We start from the raw sequence: 19,805 nt of genomic DNA on the forward strand, positions 1-19,805 counted from the left end.
AGTTTTTTATAAAGCTTGTATTTCAAATGAAAGAGGGGAAACTTTGCAGGAACCTGTGTCTACAAAAGAGGATACTATTTCACTAGGTATGAAGAATGAGTTCCTACCAAATGTAAAAAAGCTGCTTATTATTATTTTAATTGGCAATTTGTTGTGCAACAACCAGTATTTTAACAACAACAACAAAAATCATTTTTAAGAAAAACAAAACAGATTTCTGCCTTAATAAGTAGCAGAAGCAGCTAATAGCGAAGTGAACATTGTGCTCAGATAGCCTTCTGTTTACCTTACTGACAGCCAGCAGTTTCTGTGTAAGCTGAGCGATGAGAGAAGGGATGTATGGGATTATAGCTTCCTGTAGCAGAGAAAAACTTCTCATGACAGCTGTAAATAAATTGAGATAGAGAATTTTACATCCATGAAGATGTGCCAGCTTGCCAGTTATACGTATAAATCCTTAGATCTTGTATTATAGTAGAGCCTAGAGGCCCCAGCTAAGATCAGGGCCCATTGTCTTAGCTGCCACATCCCTCCTCTGAGGCCTTGCTACGTTTTTGTCACATACAAGCCTGCTATAGATACCATATTTCCTGGGTTCCACATTTGGGCCATGGCAAAATTAGCTATGTTAACTTGACTAATAAGCACCTGCATTTAGAGTGTGTATCCACTTTTTTTAAAAAGCTGCATAAAACAGGCGTTTCAAATCAGACTTTCAGAGGCCCATAGCTAGAGTAGCTTCTTACCTCAAGTTAAGTCAGTTTCTCAGTGCACAGTATGGAATTTCTTACCTTTCATAATATACTCATTTTCAGATGAGCCAGGAAACGTCAGGGCTTTAAAAAGGTTTGTCAGTAGCACTTCTACAAATGGTGCCATTTCTGGAGCTGTAATGCTGTAGATGAAAAAACACAGTTTTGCAACACTTCAGTGTTTTATTCAAAATACAATTTCTGAGCAACTTAGGATACTCTGATATGAAGAGAAAAAAAATCCCCTAAAATGCTGATAAAAACCCAGAGATAAAATTACTTCTAACTGAAAACTTACAGTGTAGCATTGTTAGTTCCTCTCATGGTAAACAATCTCTCAAGAGCATGGGCTGCATAAGTATGAACCACAATACTTTCTGCTTGCAGATGATTGATTAAGAGAGGGATAGACACCAAAAGTTGTTCTTTAGGTACCTACAAAAATAATAGTAACAACATTTATATAATATTAAAATTGACATTTTAGAATCAGACACCTGTATTTTGAGAAAACATTCACCTTAGAATCTGTTTCATTGAGACAACGCAAGTTCTGCAGGAGATCAGAAAGAATCTCTGGCAGGCTTCTCCAGTAGTTAATATCACACCCTGACCACCTGATATCCATAACCTTTTTTCTGTCGTCACCTATGTATTGCTCCCTATCAATATAATATGATTTTTTTAAATAATATTTTTCTTCCGCATTTTATTATGCAAAGAATCTCCAAATTAAGATCTCAATATTTTTTCTCCTCTTAACTGTCTGTATGATGATCATTTTTATAGACTTCTCTAGCAGCATTTGATATACCTAAAATACTTTTCTCCCCCATTATTAGATGAAAAATAGCTCTCTGATATCCCCTATGGTATCAATTTGACCAGGAATGCTTGGGGAATAAGGTACTACTCACCATGACTAAGGTAGCAGAATCAGGCTGTCTGATTTTATTTTGGGGCCCAATCCTGCTCCCATTACAGTTAATTTAAAAAAAAATAAAATCACATTGACTCCAATGGTGTGGAATCAGGCCCTTTTGTCTTCTGAAATAATACATAGCTGTGATTTGAACAGCTTAGCAAAAATAGAGTATACAACTGAAATACCTAATGTCTTCTCTTGCTACATCTCAAAAGTCAAAGGAGAGAGAGGAAACATTATTGTACTTCCTGTAACAACAGATGTCATGACAAAGGCAACTGGGCAAGCCCTAGCTAAAAGTCACTTCACTTCTCTGTGCACATGGAAGCTTAAGAGTGGAAAAGAAATCCTAAATGTTCCCTATTCTAACAGTAACGGAACATTAACAAGCTTTTTATACCACTAATATTCACCTTCAGACTTAATTTATCATGGAACATGAGGTTACTGAATATCTGTTGAAGTAATTTATTATATGTTGTGTAGAAATTAGTTCATTAGGCTTGGTAAGTATAAAATGACTGCAAGCTAAATGACACTAGTAATGGAGGATTAAGAAAGCAACTTACTTGGTTCCTGAAAATCATGATATACTTGATGCCATCAGCTTTAAGCACAGGAAATTCATTCACTACAAATGAATGGGATGTTTAGTGAGCTTTTGGGCATTATTGTATATGGAGATTATTATTTAACATAAAATTACATACAGAGTTGACAGCAGCTCAAAGAATTCTTCATGAGTTATCTGTACAATACATTTTCAAAATTTTATAACGTGGACTTTGCTGTAGGAGAACTTACACAGCATGTAGCAGTTGTAAGAACGTAATGCTCTCTCCACATTTGCTTCTTTTTTGCTTTTTATAATTTTACGATCAGATATGTTAAACTCTGGATTTTGAGTTGGTCTGATCAGTTATTCATAGCCCTGACCTACAACAATATGACATGGCACTAGCCACCACACTGATCCTATTGGGAACCAGGAAGTGGGTGGGCAGAGCCCGCCCACTGCTAAAGGACCCTCCCCCCAGCCTAAGGGGAGGATCCACAGGGCCTGGAAACCAAATAATTCCAGGGGACAACTAATGAGATAACAGGGACGGGAGTGAGGTCAAAGGGTCAAACAAAGGGAACCTGACGGGGACACCGAGCAGAGAACCCCGGACAGCGCCCACTGCTCCTTGAAGGCGTCAAGGGAGCCAGCGGACGCCGCCCAGAGGAACTCTGCCCGGATGCGTGAACGGACCACACTGATGGTAGGCCATGAAACTGATCAAGGTAACCTCGTGACACAGTTTAAAGAAGTACTTCAAAAAAACAAAAAAAAAATCTGAGGTAGTTTGTACATGAATAGTTAACTGTATTTCTAGGCTGAAGACAGCAGTCTATCCTGGATCAAATGGGAATATGAAAAACCTCCCATCCTCAGCCCCACCAAATACTTCCACAGAATAAACGGTTGCAGCAGAATACAAAACATTCAGTCTCCTATAATCAAATTTTTGACTTTGCTACCTTACTCAAAAATGGGTGGGTATACGCTGCAGGCAAGCCATCAGTATTGTTACTCTTAAAACTTTTGTGCATCTGAAAAATCATCAATAAAAGTTAACGGCCACCAAAGAAGTTTTAGGTATGCTACAAAAGGAGCGTTATGGCATACGTAACCCTGAGCTTACCATTAGCAGACTTTAAGTCAGGTTGAATATGATTAACAAAGAATTCTGTCAGATTTACAAATTCATTGGCTTGCGTTATTCCATGCTAGAAAAAAGAAAAATCAGAAAAATCTTTATAGACATCAACATTCATCTATTTTTCTAACTTATTGCCAAGTCGTTATACAGAAGGCACCCAAATTTATCTAGTTATTTATAAAGTGCTCAATCACCACAGTCTAGGTGCTACATAGGTATTCTCATTCAGAACATCCTCTCCAATTATTCTGCACACATTTGTTTTGGCATCATTTCTAGCTGCAATGTTAAAAGCTCAACATAAAATAGCCCCATAACTGAGAAAGTACTTATGACACTTGCTAATCCTATAACCCCTATATAGAGATGAAATCAAGTTCCTCTTAAATCAAGTGGAGATGTGTTTCATGGCAGTTTCGTAATCCTTGTAATCCTTATCTATAGCACAACCATCTAATGTATCATAATTGAGCACTGCTATTCAGATGCTCACAACTGGAAAGCAAGAGAGCTATAGAGCAGAATTGGGGTTCTTTGGCAGAACAGCAAGAAAGAAGCGTGCATAACATTTTTCACGATGCTTGATTGCAGACAATTGTATTAGTCTCTCATAAGGCCATTCTAATTCATATACGGTGGGCCAAATTTTGATCATCCACATAATGCCCTTCCCTTTAATTAATTTATTGCCAGTATATACCATGTAACAAACTCAATCAACCTGTGGTACATAATAGTTTAGTCTCCTGTGGGCTGTGATACTTTAAACTCAAGGACCAAAATTAGACCAATGTGCAAGTGCTGGGTGATGGTAGCGGTCTGTGATATGTAGGGGGTCAGACAATCCAGTGGCCTTTAACTCTATGATGTGTGTATAGATACATTATGGTTTAAAATAAAAGGCATGTAAAAGTACCTTCTGTGTCTGAGCTTTGGATGCCAAAGATGTTACAAGGTAAATGGCTGCATCTTTATGCTTCCAGTTGACAGATGGATTCTTTGCATATTCTTGCAGCATGGAATTAACATAGCCAGAGAAGATCCCTGTTACAGGTCCTTCAAAAAACTTGCATAAGCCTCGTACTAGATCACAGGCTGCTCTGCGTCTGGTATCAATATCTGTATAAAAAAGAAATAAAAAGATTATTTGGATATGAAAGAATGAATGGATCTAGGTCACATACATACCTAATATAGTTTATACTGACTACCAACAACTATTGCCATGTACAGTATTAAGTCAAATATTTTATTTACTGTGATGAACATAGAATGGATAAGTTTAAATCCATGCAGAAAATTTAAGCAGTAGATTAACAGAGTGTTAAACAATATTCTAGGATACAGGCAAAGATATGTAACACTGCTGATAGCATGCACTTCATATTTAATGCTCAATGAAAAAAAATTTTTTTTGACAGGCATGCAAGGAGTTTTCTTCTTCATCATAATTTTCTCTTTACCCTTACAATAAAGTGCCTGGGCTTATAAATTTGCATGACAATTCTGTAGAATTTTCTTTTTGTTTCCAAAGAGGACATATACACACTGGAGCTTATTCTAGACAAACTCGAGATATGGAATGAGCTTTTAAAAAAATGGATTAAAAATTTAAGGTTTCCAACTGGACAGAACAAGTAACAACCTACTTTCCATAACTGTTTGCAGTTTATTTGCTCAACTGGTCTCCAACATAATATAACTGAGGTAAGGGAAATCAGAACCAGATTCAGATGCATCAGGATGTCTTCCTAGTATCCCAAGTAGCCTCAAAGTTCATATAAAATGTAACCAGTTGCCTAAATTCGATAAGAGTGGTATACTAGTTCATAAGAAGTCTCTCTACAGTCCTGGGACCAACATGGCTACATCACCACTGCATATTATATCACAGAACTTCAGGATCATCATGAATAAATGCCAATAGTGGAGGCAGTGTTGCCTAGTAGATAAGCGCTCAGAAGACCCAGGCTCTATCTCTGGCTCTGCCATGGACCTGTAAGGTGACCCTGGGCAAGACACTTCACCTCAATGCCAGTTCCCTCTCTGTAAAGTGAGGATAATGATATTGACCTCATTTGTAAAGCATTTTGAGATCAATGGATGAAAAGCACTACATAAGAACTAGGTACTAGGTATTATTATTGTTGTACGTCTGAAGTCTGCCTAATTCCAGGTAAGAGTGGTAGTATTTAAAACTCTGCTATGTCTTTCAATTGCAACACATTGACTTTTAGCCACTCTCTTTCCTATTATAGTTTAAGAAAAAACTGAACAATTATTCTTTTGCATGACAGTCAACTTTCTCAAGATTTGGATAAAGTCTCTTTAGAACTGATTTTGGAAAGGATCTTCCAAGTGTAAAAATAAAGATATATAAACTTCAGTAAACTACTTCAGTTCTTTGGCATTATGTTTAAAAATGTAAAATATTCCCACTATATCTGTGCATTACCAGATCCTTCCAAATCCCTTCTTATATATTCTTCAGAATTATCTTCAAAAGCTTCTTCATCAGCAGCTGCAGAGAAAATAGACCATTTATGAGATACACTAATGAATTCATTTGTTTGTTTGGTTCTTGGCAAAGAATTGAGATAATTTGTGTCAACAACTATGGTTTAACAGTGTTCTGTGATATTAATGGGATTAAGAGATCTTGACAGCTACCACACAGCATATTGGGCTTGATGCATAACAAGTGACACAATGAGCTTTAACTGACAAATGTAACTCCTTTTCTTTCATGTTCATGAGCTGTTATACATTGGATGTAGAAAAGATGGGGCACATTCAATATATTTTAAGTGTATTTGCACCAAGAGGCTTTCAAACTCACACACTAGAAAGAAGAGAAGCTTCCAATTGCTGCAATAAATTTTCGTTACAGGTTAAGTCTTGCTGGCCCCGGGATCAAAATGATTCAGATGAGCCAGACAGATGAACCACTAAAGCTTGATGGGGTAAATTCTCCATGCTCCACCTCATTACACAGCCTGAATTATTCTGGTGTTTGCTCTAATAACTTTAAAAATTCAAAGTAATAGCTCAACTTGAAATTACAAGAGAAAGGACTTCCATCATTCCTTCCCAAATTGAGATTTTCCTACATGATCATTTCCACAGCAACTCAACAGATGAGCATACTATTAGAGAGACTTGGTTTGACTCTTGTGCAAGGGTGCATAGGGTCCAATCATGCAGCCCTTACATTACTATGCAGGTAACAAAACCACCACTATACCCAAAGTTATCCTTTACTGGTCATAATTGCTACTAACATGCCTTAAAAAACAAAAAATTAGTTACCTCTAAATTCCATGTTGGGAACAATAACTTTTTCACAGATGCTTGTCAGGGTATTCTGATCTTCAAACAGATGTTTATAATGTGGTCTCTCACAAACTGAGGCCAGAAACTGGATTGCATTGCTTACCAACTAGAACATAAAACGGACCATTTTTAGCACAACTGAATCGTTTATTCTAAAACTGGATGGAAATATATAACAACTTACCAAGTCATATTTAACTTCCTGGCCTGTCGTGACCAACAAATTCCAGATCGCTGTGACAAAACGAGGCAGGTAAGGCTGGAATTCTTCGTCATATTTTTGAGCATACAAAGCAGCATTATCACAAATTTGGGATTTCAATAGCTCCAATAATCCAGCTTCCTCTTCATCCTCATATAAAACAAAACTAAAAACTCAAACATGCAAATTTCAACACTAGTGAACAGTCAGCTACCAAAAAAAAAAAGAAAAAAAAGAGGCAAGTATTTTATAATGCTATTGTATTGGTGTTTCACAATTCTAAATACAAGGAAATATAGGAATAAATGTACAGTTCTCACAATGGAGAGAAGTAAATAACAAGGTCTCTCAAGTATCTGTACAGGGACCAATGTTGCTTAATATATTCATAAATGATCTGGAAAAAGAGGGTGAACAGTGAGGTTGCTAAGTTTGCAGACAATACAAAATTACCCAACATAGTTAAGCCTAAAGCTGTCTATGAAGAGTTACAGAGAGATTTCAGAAAACTGGGCAACAAAATGCAGTTTTGATAAATGCGAAGTAATTCATATTGGAAAACAATCTCAATTATACATACAAAATGATGGGGTCTAATTTAGCTGTTACCACTCAAGAAAGATCTTGGCGTCATTGAGCAATGTGCAGCAGCAGACAAGCTAACAGAATGTTAAGAACCATTAGGAAAGAGATAGATCAGACAAAAAAGCATCAGAATGTTACTATATAAATCCATGGTATGCCCAACACCTTGAATACTGTGTGCAGTTCTGGTTGCCCCATCTCAAAAAAGATATATTAGAATTGGAAAAAATACAGAGAAGGACAACAAAAAACGATTGGGGTATGGAACAGTTTCTATATGAGGAGAGATTAAAAAGACTGACTGTTCAGCTTGGAAAAAGAGGCGACTAAAGGGGGATATGATAGAGGTCTATAAAATCCTGACTGGTGTGGAGAAAGTGAACAAGGAAGTATTATTTACCCCCTTCACATAACACACAACAAGGGGGTCACCCAATGAAATTAATAGGTAGCAGGTTTAAAACAAACGAACAAAAAAGTACTTCTTCACACAACACCCAGTCAACCTGTGGAACTCATTGCCAGGGGATCTTGTGAAGGCCAAAACTATAACAGGGTTCAAAAAAGAATTAGATAAGTTCACAGAGGATAGGTCCACCAATAGCTCTCTCCCAGCGCTGTGCCGAGACTACACAAGCCACATTAAAGTGCTGCCACAGCAGCACTTTAATGTTGCCAGTGTAGACAAGTCCTTAGTCACTCCTTCCCATTGCAAACAGATTTGAACAGAGGCAAATTTTATGGAATACTTACATCAGTCTGTAAAAGTTTGTTATCTAAAGTTAAAAGACTATGAAAATTTGTCATCCAGGTTTCCATGTGATCTTCAAAAAACTCAGGAAGATCCTATGAGGGGAAAAAAGTATGAAAGAAATGCACATTTTAAGTTCATTCCTGGTTATACTAGTTTGGCAGCTTTATACAGTTACTGTCCACTGTTCATTAATTTATTTTCTCAAAAAGGAAGATGGACAAGGACATAGGAAATCATGCAAGACCATGACATAGAGACTTCACATTATAGCTTCTATCTCTAGTATTTGTTTGTAGACACCACTTCAGGGGATATTAGGAGCCATGAGAGATTTTCTCCTCTGAAAGATGGTCAGGGAGAGGCAACTCACGGCCCTTTTTGTCATAACTAAAGACACTCTCACTCCTCTTGCCCCCTTAGCCTCAAACACAAAAGCACAGGCCGCCCCTTTTGCTCAATCCTACTCTTCAGTCCAAAAGAAGGAAACAGGAGTGGACTCCAACAGTCTACGGGGACGTTTATCAAACTTCAAGGGCCTGTACTCACATGGGTGCTTTGCATTGCATAGCGAGTCTAAAAGTTTGCTTTTTAGCGTGTTTTTAAACACAGATATGCTTGTTTTATACCTTAGCAATTCTATGGCAATAAAAAAATAGTGAAATTATGTTGCTATCAAACTTAAAGTTAATAAAATCCCTTCTCATTTGATTTGCTTGAAACTGTTTACAACTGTTTTCTGTCAATCCTTATTAGACATGCAAAATAGTTTGACACTTGGGAAACAATGTCCATTGAACCTTTACCACCACCACTGCTCTTGTAATTAAGGTTGAACACTCCTAACAAAACGAGAAAAGGCCAAAATTGACATTTTGATCGTTTTCATTATTGTTTACCTTACTATAAGCAACAAAAGCTTTTCAGGCTCCTTTATGCATTATGAAGCAGCAGAGTGGTCACAAATTCAGGGTTTTTGTTTTTAAGAGTCTTTTGCAATTCACCTGTAACTAGCTACCCTTGTATTTTTGAAATGCTAAGGGAAATTAGAGAGGCTATCAAAATTAAGAACCCAATAATAGTGGGGGATTTCAATTATCCCCATATTGACTGGGAACATTTCACTTCAGGACGAAATGCAGAGATAAAATTTCTCGATACTTTAAATGACTGCTTCATGGAGCAGTTGGTACGGGAACCCACAAGGGGAGAGGCGACTCTAGATTTAATCCTGAGTGGAGCGCAGGAGCTGGTCCAAGAGGTAACTATAGCAGGACCGCTTGGAAATAGTGACCATAATACAATAGCATTCAACATCCCTGTGGTGGGAAGAACACCTCAACTGCCCAACACTGTGGCCTTTAATTTCAAAAGGGGGAACTATACAAAAATGAGGGGGTTAGTTAGACAAAAGTTAAAAGGTACAGTGACTAAAGTGAAATCCCTGCAAGTTGCGTGGGCCCTTTTTAAAGACACCATAATAGAGGCTCAACTTCAATGTATACCCCAAATTAAGAAAAACAGTAAAAGAACTAAAAAAGAGCCACCGTGGCTTAACAACCATGTAAAAGAAGCAGTGAGAGATAAAAAGACTTCCTTTAAAAAGTGGAAGTCAAATCCTAGTGAGGCAAATAGAAAGGAGCACAAACACTGCCAACTTAAGTGCAAGAGTGTAATAAGAAAAGCCAAAGAGGAGTTTGAAGAACGGCTAGCCAAAAACTCCAAAGGTAATAACAAAATGTTTTTTAAGTACATCAGAAGCAGGAAGCCTGCTAAACAACCAGTGGGGCCCCTTGACGATGAAAATACAAAAGGAGCGCTTAAAGATGATAAAGTCATTGCGGAGAAACTAAATGGATTCTTTGCTTCAGTCTTCACGGCTGAGGATGTTAGGGAGATTCCCAAACCTGAGCTGGCTTTTGTAGGTGACAAATCTGAGGAACTGTCATAGATTGAAGTATCACTAGAGGAGGTTTTGGAATTAATTGATAAACTCAACATTAACAAGTCACCGGGACCAGATGGCATTCACCCAAGAGTTCTGAAAGAACTCAAATGTGAAGTTGCGGAACTATTAACTAAGGTTTGTAACCTGTCCTTTAAATCGGCTTCGGTACCCAATGACTGGAAGTTAGCTAATGTAACGCCAATATTTAAAAAGGGCTCTAGGGGTGATCCCGGCAATTACAGACCGGTAAGTCTAACGTCGGTACCGGGCAAATTAGTTGAAACAATAGTAAAGAACAAAATTGTCAGACACATAGAAAAACAAACTCTTGAGCAATAGTCAACATGGTTTCTGTAAAGGGAAATCGTGTCTTACTAAGCTATTAGAGTTCTTTGAAGGGGTCAACAAACATGTGGACAAGGGGGATCCGGTGGACATAGTGTACTTAGATTTCCAGAAAGCCTTTGACAAGGTCCCTCACCAAAGGCTCTTACGTAAATTAAGCTGTCATGGGATAAAAGGGAAGGTCCTTTCATGGATTGAGAACTGGTTAAAGGACAGGGAACAAAGGGTAGGAATTAATGGTAAATTCTCAGAATGGAGAGGGGTAACTAGTGGTGTTCCCCAAGGGTCAGTCCTAGGACCAATCCTATTCAATTTATTCATAAATAATCTGGAGAAAGGGGTAAACAGTGAGGTGGCAAAGTTTGCAGATGATACTAAACTACTCAAGATAGTTAAGACCAAAGCAGATTGTGAAGAACTTCAAAAAGATCTCACAAAACTAAGTGATTGGGCAGCAAAATGGCAAATGAAATTTAATGTGGATAAATATAAAGTAATGCACATTGGAAAAAATAACCCCAACTATACATACATCATGATGGGGGCTAATTTAGCTACAACGAGTCAGGAAAAAGATCTTGGCGTCATCGTGGATAGTCTCTAAAGATGTCCACGCAGTGTGCAGAGGCGGTCAAAAAAGCAAACAGGATGTTAGGAATCATTAAAAAGGGGATAGAGAATAAGACTGAGAATACATTATTGCCCTTATATAAATCCATGGTACGCCCACATCTCGAATACTGTGTACAGATGTGGTCTCCTCACCTCAAAAAAGATATTCTAGCACTAGAAAAGGTTCAGAAAAGAGCAACTAAAATGATTAAGGGTTTAGAGAGGGTCCCATATGAGGAAAGATTAAAGAGGCTAGGACTCTTCAGTTTGGAAAAGAGAAGACTAAGGGGGGACATGATAGAGGTATATAAAATCATGAGTGATGTTGAGAAAGTGGATAAGGAAAAGTTATTTACTTATTCCCATAATACAAGAACTAGGGGTCACCAAATGAAATTAATAGGCAGCAGGTTTAAAACAAATAAAAGAAAGTTCTTCTTCACGCAGCGCACAGTCAACTTGTGGAACTCCTTACCTGAGGAGGTTGTGAAGGCTAGGACTATAACAATGTTTAAAAGGGGACTGGATAAATTCATGGTGGCTAAGTCCATAAATGGCTATTAGCCAGGATGGGTAAGAATGGTGTCCCTAGCCTCTGTTCGTCAGAGGATGGAGATGGATGGCAGGAGAGAGATCACTTGATCATTGCCTCTTAGGTTCACTCCCTCTGGGGCACCTGGCATTGGCCACTGTCGGTAGACAGATACTGGGCTAGATGGACCTTTGGTCTGACCCAGTACGGCCTTTCTTGTGTTCTTATGTTCTTATTTTTGCCTCTCTGATCTGCTACTTAGAGTTTACCTAGATCAGGAAGACAGACTAAAATTAACAAACACATTAGTCAATCTCAACCTCTGCCTATTCCCTCGTGTAGGCACAGGTTAATACCTTTTACCTTGACCAGATAATATGCTCCAGAGGGGACCTTTTAAATTGATTCTACAGCAAAAAGCATAACAGCTTAAAGCATAACAGCTCTGTCTCCTTCAGAGCAGACCCAATAATTAGGAACAATAAATTAAGATTCACCTGAAAATTTAAACTGTAGAACAATTTTGCAATCTGAATTAGAGAAGAGAAGAGAACCTTCAAAGCACTGGCATCATTTGCATGCGTACTGCAAAGTTCAATGGTGGCCTAGAAAAGAAGAAAGGATTAATAGGAAACATGAACAGAAATGTATTGGGTGTATTGCAAATGCCATGTAATGTTACAATTTTATTGAGAGCACATTCCAGAGTACTGATGACTTTAGTTCTGTCATCCTGATTTCAGTTTAAAATTTAGTATGTTTCTAAACAACTATTTCTAAGTAACTTGCATTCCACAAGAATTCACAAGTAAGTCAATTTAAAGTGTTAAATCATCCTTAAAAGAAGCTCAAACAACTCTCAGAAATAATCCTGTACCTTAAAGAGATTTGTCAAGGGCTGTGCAAAGGCATCAAGGACAAGTTTGATTTCTGTCCACAGTTCATTTGATTTAAACTCATGGCGGTATCTGGCAAATGAAGGGAGGGGGAGGGAAAAAAATGGTAATAGCACTTCATTCCAATTTAACTTGCATCTAATTATTTATAAAGGAACTCTGAACCTTGAGATAAGTCAATTCAAGCAAATGCAAGAACTAAATGCTACAGTTAAAACTGTCCATGTAAGATATGAAATTCAATAACCACTTAAATAAAGCTACCAATCATTATAAAGTCAGTAACTTCAATTAGAAGCCACAAACAATTAACACAACCACAAAATTCAATTTAATAAGCAAAGGTTTGTGCATTTTAGTAGAAATTCTGGAATCCACACACTAATCCCTTAATACCTTTTAAATAAGGAGTGTGCAGTGCGAAGGACTCCATTAATGACATGGAAATCTCCACTCTGAAAACGATTCACCATTTCGGTCAGCAGGTCTGGCCATTTCTGAGGGAAGTCTTCCCTGCCAATAATGCTAATGGCGTCACTTAACTGGAAAGGAAATGTAACCATTATATCATACCATTTGTGAGCAGCATAGTGATCAGTACTTACATATGACAGTTACTCCTGGGGGAATTTTGCACCACTGCTGGTGTCTCCTACCCTGCTCCCCAGTCCACCCAACCCCCATGCATCCGGACCCCCCATATCCAGAGCAACCCAGAACACCCCCCCTCCCCCCCCCCAGAAACCCCTCAGTCTCCTGCACCCGAACCCCCACCACGGTGATTCTTACCCTTCCTGCAACCGGACCCCCACCCCTGCACCCCGAACACACCTGCTGAGCCCCAACCACCTTCATCTGGATCCCCCCCCGCAGAGTCCCATTCCCCCAGCACCAGGAACTCCCCAAACAGCCTCTGCATCCATATCTCCCCCTTCAAACCACCCACACAGAACCCCCTCACCCCATACCTGGATTCCCACTAGGCTAATCCTGCTTGCCTCACACCTGGATCGGGGCCAGGGCTAGGCATGCAAGACTGTCCCCCTCTCACTTGCTATCTTGGTACATATGGCATGAAGGGGCAGGGCCCTGGGGTGTTTCTGGGGCAAGCCCGGCCCTTGCATTGTGTTCGGGTCTGGTGCAGCCTCACCACTGAGTCTGTGTCCCGAGGGGCGGGAGAGCTGCAGGGTGATCTCCCACCTCCATGCTGCCAGTGGCCTGTGCTCCCCTCTGCCATGCTGGAGTCTCCACATTTATTGACTAATGAAATATGCAGAATTTTAAAATACTGTGCTCAGAATTTTTATTTTTTTGGTGCAGAATTCCCTTAGGAGCTACAGTGACTGACAAATGACAAATACCTAGATGCTCACTCACTTTAAGCTACTTAGATTGAGAGGGATCACAAGTTAAAGAAAAAAACATTTGTTTTATCCACTTGTTCTCATTGGGCGGGGGGAGAGGAGAGAGAGAAAGAATGAGAATGACTACACACACACACAAAACTCTTTGGGAGACCCCAGAACATGACTCTGATCTCCCATCAGGGCTTGTAGGCACAACATCCTCCCGAAGGTCTCAGTGAAGCAATCTAAAAAACCCCACTTCATTCTGTCCTCTTACCTGTTTTTGAATTTGTTCTGGACTGCTAAGCATCAAGTGCACTATGTTGCCTTTAATAGCTATCCTGTCTGTTTCACATATTTTGTTTGGTTCATCTTCAATCTAAAAGTAAAACATTAGTTAACTATGAGACACATCTGTTACTCCTCTGTGCAATGAAAGGAAAAAATACTCCACATATTTTTTAGTGTTCTTTACATAAATTGAGCATGTTGCACTATAAAACACTACAGTGTAGAAAACTGAGTGTTTGCCAACATCTTTATTTTTAATGATATACCTCTGCCTATGCTGGAACTATAATGGCAATCTCTGCAGATAAACCAAGAAAATTAACTGCTTCTATAAAATTAGGGACTACACTTTCTCCTTCAGAATTACTGGTTTGAAGAGGCTGACCAACCACTTCAAATAGACACCTATAGGTGAATTGGAATTAAATTAAGGTATTTCTCTGTTGGGTGGGTGAACTTAACTTGGAACCCAGCGAACTTCAAACAATGAATAAGTAATTTCAAAGCACTGCCACATACACAAAATAAAACTGAAAACAACTAGAGAAAGGTCCCCCCGCCCCCTTCTCTAATCTGCGATTTATAGTTATTGACCCCTTGCTGAGTAGTAGCAGAACTCAGGACCGTGCAAGATCAGCTTCCTATTTGGAGCAGAAATAAGTGAGAGTGAACCTCTTAATGTAGCTTGTTTATTTACAAGATGTACAAATCCTGTTTCCTTGAACAGGACTTATAATGAGCAGCGCATAGGCATCTCCCTCTTACAGCGGCCTCAGGAAAGGTAGCTTTGCCCTGTCGCCAGAAGCATCTTGTGCCTCTAGCTCTCTTCTCCAAGACCTATCAAGTCTAAAGCCTGGTCTATGCTAAAAAGTTATGTCAACATCAGCCATTTTGCATCAACCTAGTTGAATGTGTCCAATTTTGTCTCCTTCCGACATAAGCTCTCCATTATGCCGACATAGTAATAGCACCTCCCTGAGCAGCACTGAGCCATGGTCGATGTACTGAGGTTGACGCAGAGTGAACGTAGACACTGCATTACCTATGTTGACCCTAACAGTCCTCCAGCAGCCGTCTCATAATACCCGACACTGACCATTCTGGTCACAGTTGTGAACTCCACTGCCCAGGCATCACAGAGACCTTAAAGCCCTCCACATTTTTGAAATGTCTTTTCCTGATTGTCCATCTTGGTGAGCACAACTACCAGTTTTCCATTGTTGTGGACAACTGCCCAGCTCACCACATCAGCTACATGCTCCAGACGTGCTCCAGCCAGGAGCAGACAGGATTGGATTTCCTGGGCCTGAGAGCATTCTGTGCAGTCACAGCTACAGACCATCCATAGAAATGTGGACGTCTATGAGCAGATTGCACAGGGGAGGCAGAAGGGGTACGACAGGGAGCAGCACCAAAGCAAAGAAATGGCGGCAGGCATACCAGAACGCCAACGAACCCAACGGTCGATTCAGTGCCAAGCTGCAGACCTGCTACTTTTACAAAGAGCTGCATGCCATACTTGGTGGATACACCACCATCCCACACTCCCCCATTGATACCACTGAGGAGCGCAAATCACAGGCCCCTGGTATGAACAACAAGGATGAGGACGACAACGGGGGACATTCAACTGGGGAGGGTGTCCAGCTATGCCACAAGCCAGGACCTATTTGAGACTTCACTGCAGTCCAGGCAGTTGAGCAAAGCAAGCCCACGCCTGTGTAAAAATGGTGCCAGTATTCAGTGCCATTGCCCTATACTCATAATTTTATGCAACCGAGCAATTCCCCCCTTCATTTCCCTCATCCCTGGCAGGGCATACCACGGCTGAAGCTGTGAGTGATGCTGCGCACAATCACTCTGAAGCAGAAATGTCAACCTCTTGTTTAACATTTTAGGGGAACAAGGGAAGGGAGTTCTGAATCTTAACTTTCGTTTTCCGTTGTGACTATACTGACAACGGTACCTCTGTGTGTTTTATCTGTAGCTGCTGCAGTTGCAGCAATCAGGGGTTTCCCTTCCACACCGGTGAGTGCCTGAACCAGAGGAGGACTTGGGATAACATTTTCAGTGGGATTCTGCAAGCCAGTGCTGCATCAGACTGTGAACAGAGGACCTGGAGGATGAATATCGCAAGACTGTAGGGAGAAGGAAAGATCAGACAGGGGAAGGGCCCAGGAGTCAGAAAGGGAGATGCACCAGGTCATAAAGGGGCTTCTCTATCAACAAACACAGATGCTGCAGACTCTTCTGGACCTAATGATTCAACAATCCCAGGCTCACCTCCCTCTGAAGGCCATGGAGAACTCCAGGATACTCCACATTCCATGTGGCATCAGGGGCCACATCCCTACCTCTACCGCTTCACACTGGGGGACATTAAAGACAACCACAACTTCACATACACTGACCTGTTAAGAGCCATGACTGCTGTATGTGAAGCTAAAATGGACATGAATGTTCCTTCTGCTTCTTTAAGCTCTGTTCCAGAAGTCTATTAAGGTTTTAATGTATTTAGTTTTAACTTGCACAAAAATTTTTTTTGAAGTGTTTTCATTTACTCAAGAAAACAGTATTGTTTGGAAAATAATTCATCTTTATTAGTTCCCAACATATGCTGCAGAATGCCTGGTGGCACTGAAAGCACCCACTTCGTTGTTATTGTACACTGTAAGACAATTCATAGGCTCGGTGAACAAAGTATAATCATCAGATGTGCATCAAGCACCACACAATTTGTAACAAGCCTCAAAACTATAGGGCCAGGTAGAGCACTGTACACCACAAGGCATTACTGTGGCTTGCTGTTAATGTGCTCTTTCAAATCCTCCTTGAGCTATATCGCTCCATGCTGAGCTCTTCTGATAGCCCTTACGCCTAGCTGCTCAAACTCAGCGGACAGCAACTGCACCTCTGCCCTCTACCCAGCAGGTACTATTCCCCCTTTGCTTCACAGATATTATACAGGACACAACAGGCAGCTATGACAATTGGGATATTTTTCTTACTGAGATTCAATTGTGTGAATAAACGCCAGCACCCTTACAGTCTACCAAAAGCATATTCATTCAACTGTCATTCTCCAACTGCTGAGCCAGTATATGGCTTCATGACCCAGGGGAGTAAAGAATAGGCTGGGTCCCTCAGGATCAGTATTGGCATTTCAACATCCCTAATGGTAATCTGCCAATCAGGAAAGAGTCCCTGCGTGTAGCTTTCTGAACAGTCCTGTGTTCTTAAAGATGCAAGTGTCATGCACCTTCCCTGACCAGCCAACACTGATGTCAGTGAAGTCCCTGGTGAGCCACCAGCGCTTGCATAACCATTGAAAAATAGCCCCTTCTCATGATGTACTCTGTGGCAAAGTGGTCTGGTGCCAAAATAGACACATGCATGCTGTCTGTTGCTCCACTGCAGTTCAGGAAACCTATTGCTGCAAATCCACGCATTATGTCCTGCACGCTGCCAAGAGTTACAATCCTGCATAGCAGGAGATGATTAATGGCCCTGCACACTTGCATGACAACAGTCCCCAAAGTGGATTTTCCAATTCCAAAATGACTTTGCAATGATAGTAGCAATCTGGCATTGCAAGTTTCCACAGTGTAATCACCACTCACTTCTCCACTGTCAGTGCAGCTCTCATTCTTGTGTCACTGCTCTGGAGGGCTGGGGCAAGCTCGGCACACAGATCCAGGAAAGTGGCCTTGCACATCCGAACATTCTGCAGCCAGTGCTCATCACCCCAAACCTGCATTACAATGCGATCCCATTAATCAGCACTTGTTTCCCAGGGCCAGAACCAGTGCTCCACCACTTGCACCTGCTCCATGTACACCAAAAACAATCTTGAACTAGTTCTCACTATGTCCCACAGCAATCTGTTCTTCAGAAAATCATCACGTTCTCCGCAGCTCTTCAAATACCAGAAGACTGTGTCTCCTGTGCCTGCAATACTCAGGACAATAGTTCAGAGCTGTGCATGCTCCATGCTTGTGTCAGAGATGGCGGACAACAACAAGTTCCACGTTGGTTCACAGAATTTTCAAAACAAGCGTGAAAATTATGGGATAGATATGGCATTATGGGGTAGAGAAAGTCATATGATGAGAACTTGAACCCCACAGTCCCAGTCACCCCTGTGCGACTCACTTACGCACTACCAGGCAATGCCAAAACTTTCCAAAACACAGTGCAGTGAATGACGGGGGGGCACACTGGGATTACCTACCCATGGCACACCGCATTGTTCATCGGAACAAGCATTCCTGGTGCATACATGAAGTGCTCACATAAGGAGCGAAGTGTGCATGTGCACAAGTGATAGAGTAACTGTGGCGGCTTTATGCAAGCAGAACTTGTGCCGATAAAAGTTTGTAGTGCAGACGTGACCTATGTGCTTGATAAACTCAGTGCCTTTTTCCTCCCCCAGCCCATGAGCTTTATATCTGGGGAATACCTCCTAGCCCAAGGCTGTTCACTAAGACCACATGGTCTAGAAAGGTGAACCTGGACATATACTCTGTACAGCTGCTCTCCAACACAAGTGAATCTCAGCATTTCAATTTCCAGACAAAGGGAGTGCTTGAACCCACATGGCATCCTTAATGACTTTTTGGATGCACCTACTACATGGCATCTTTATCCTGAGTGCTTGTACTAATAAGGAAACCATTAGCAACTTTTGCTATAACTGTATGCTGGATACTAATTATGACAACAGCAAATACAATATTTCATATAAAGAAGTGTGATATGACAGTGTCCATTTAAATTGTAGTAAGAGACACCAAAGCCCTAAAATTTTACATCACTAATACAGTCATCCCATTTGTAATGGGAAATTCACATTCTGATTTAACAGCTAGTTTGCATTAATCCTAAAGCATTTTTTCCAATATTATAAAATTTATACATTGAAGATTTTCAGAGACACAAATGGCAGTTAGGCATTTAACTCCCATTAACTTTCAGTGGGAATTCAGCATTTAGCTGCCAGGTGTACCTACAAAAATCTCCACACATTGTCAGGGTTGACAGGTCCCAAATTTAGTTGTTTTAACCATAAATTAAATTTCACTACAGCTGAATATTTTGAACAAAGAACGCTCCAGGATCTCCAAAATAAGAACAACTTTAAGTTCCAACATCTCTGTAAGTGAGAAACCAAAACAATATAATGCCCAGGTGTGGACACTCTTTAAATTGGTTAGCATAAGTCAGTTACAACCTGACCTAAGCTAAATTGATTTAAAGAGTGTTTGCATACAAAGTTGTATTGGTTTATATCAATTGGTTTAAAAAAAAAATAAAAAAAAATCACACCTCTAGTTGAAATGAGGCAACTTTGTGTTTAGACCAGGCTTGTGCTACTGTCTTCTGTATTTTTTGCAGAAATGTGAATGTCAAATGCTATATTCTTCCTTCACCATTTCATTATCCTGCTCTATTCTTATGATCCAGCAAGGGAGTGAAATTAACAAGAATCCTACCGTCTTCTCTCAGGCTTCAAGAACCCAAATATTGTTAATTCCTATCCCATCAATAAGTCAAGATCTGTACTTGTTTTCTGAATGATCCATCT

The 19,805-nt window shown here is 40.2% G+C and overlaps 1 protein-coding gene across 1 annotated transcript in view; it reads right to left on the minus strand.

Moving 5' to 3' along the window:
• The window catches only part of CSE1L (chromosome segregation 1 like), a 35,236-nt gene that overhangs the window by 9,942 nt on the left and 5,489 nt on the right, over positions 1-19,805 (minus strand). Inside the window, exons 4-17 of the mRNA XM_065414318.1 lie at positions 14,208-14,309; positions 12,981-13,126; positions 12,566-12,656; positions 12,186-12,293; positions 8,254-8,346; positions 6,898-7,065; positions 6,690-6,819; positions 5,836-5,901; positions 4,297-4,499; positions 3,363-3,447; positions 2,247-2,308; positions 1,051-1,187; positions 792-895; positions 287-384 (exon numbers count right to left, since the gene is read on the minus strand). Of these exons, the coding sequence (XP_065270390.1) occupies positions 287-384; positions 792-895; positions 1,051-1,187; positions 2,247-2,308; positions 3,363-3,447; positions 4,297-4,499; positions 5,836-5,901; positions 6,690-6,819; positions 6,898-7,065; positions 8,254-8,346; positions 12,186-12,293; positions 12,566-12,656; positions 12,981-13,126; positions 14,208-14,309 (1,593 nt within the window). The remainder of the gene's footprint in view (positions 1-286; positions 385-791; positions 896-1,050; positions 1,188-2,246; positions 2,309-3,362; positions 3,448-4,296; positions 4,500-5,835; positions 5,902-6,689; positions 6,820-6,897; positions 7,066-8,253; positions 8,347-12,185; positions 12,294-12,565; positions 12,657-12,980; positions 13,127-14,207; positions 14,310-19,805) is intronic.

Source organism: Emys orbicularis, chromosome 12 (assembly GCF_028017835.1).
Source record: "Emys orbicularis isolate rEmyOrb1 chromosome 12, rEmyOrb1.hap1, whole genome shotgun sequence".
Classification (NCBI taxonomy): Eukaryota; Metazoa; Chordata; order Testudines; family Emydidae; genus Emys; species Emys orbicularis.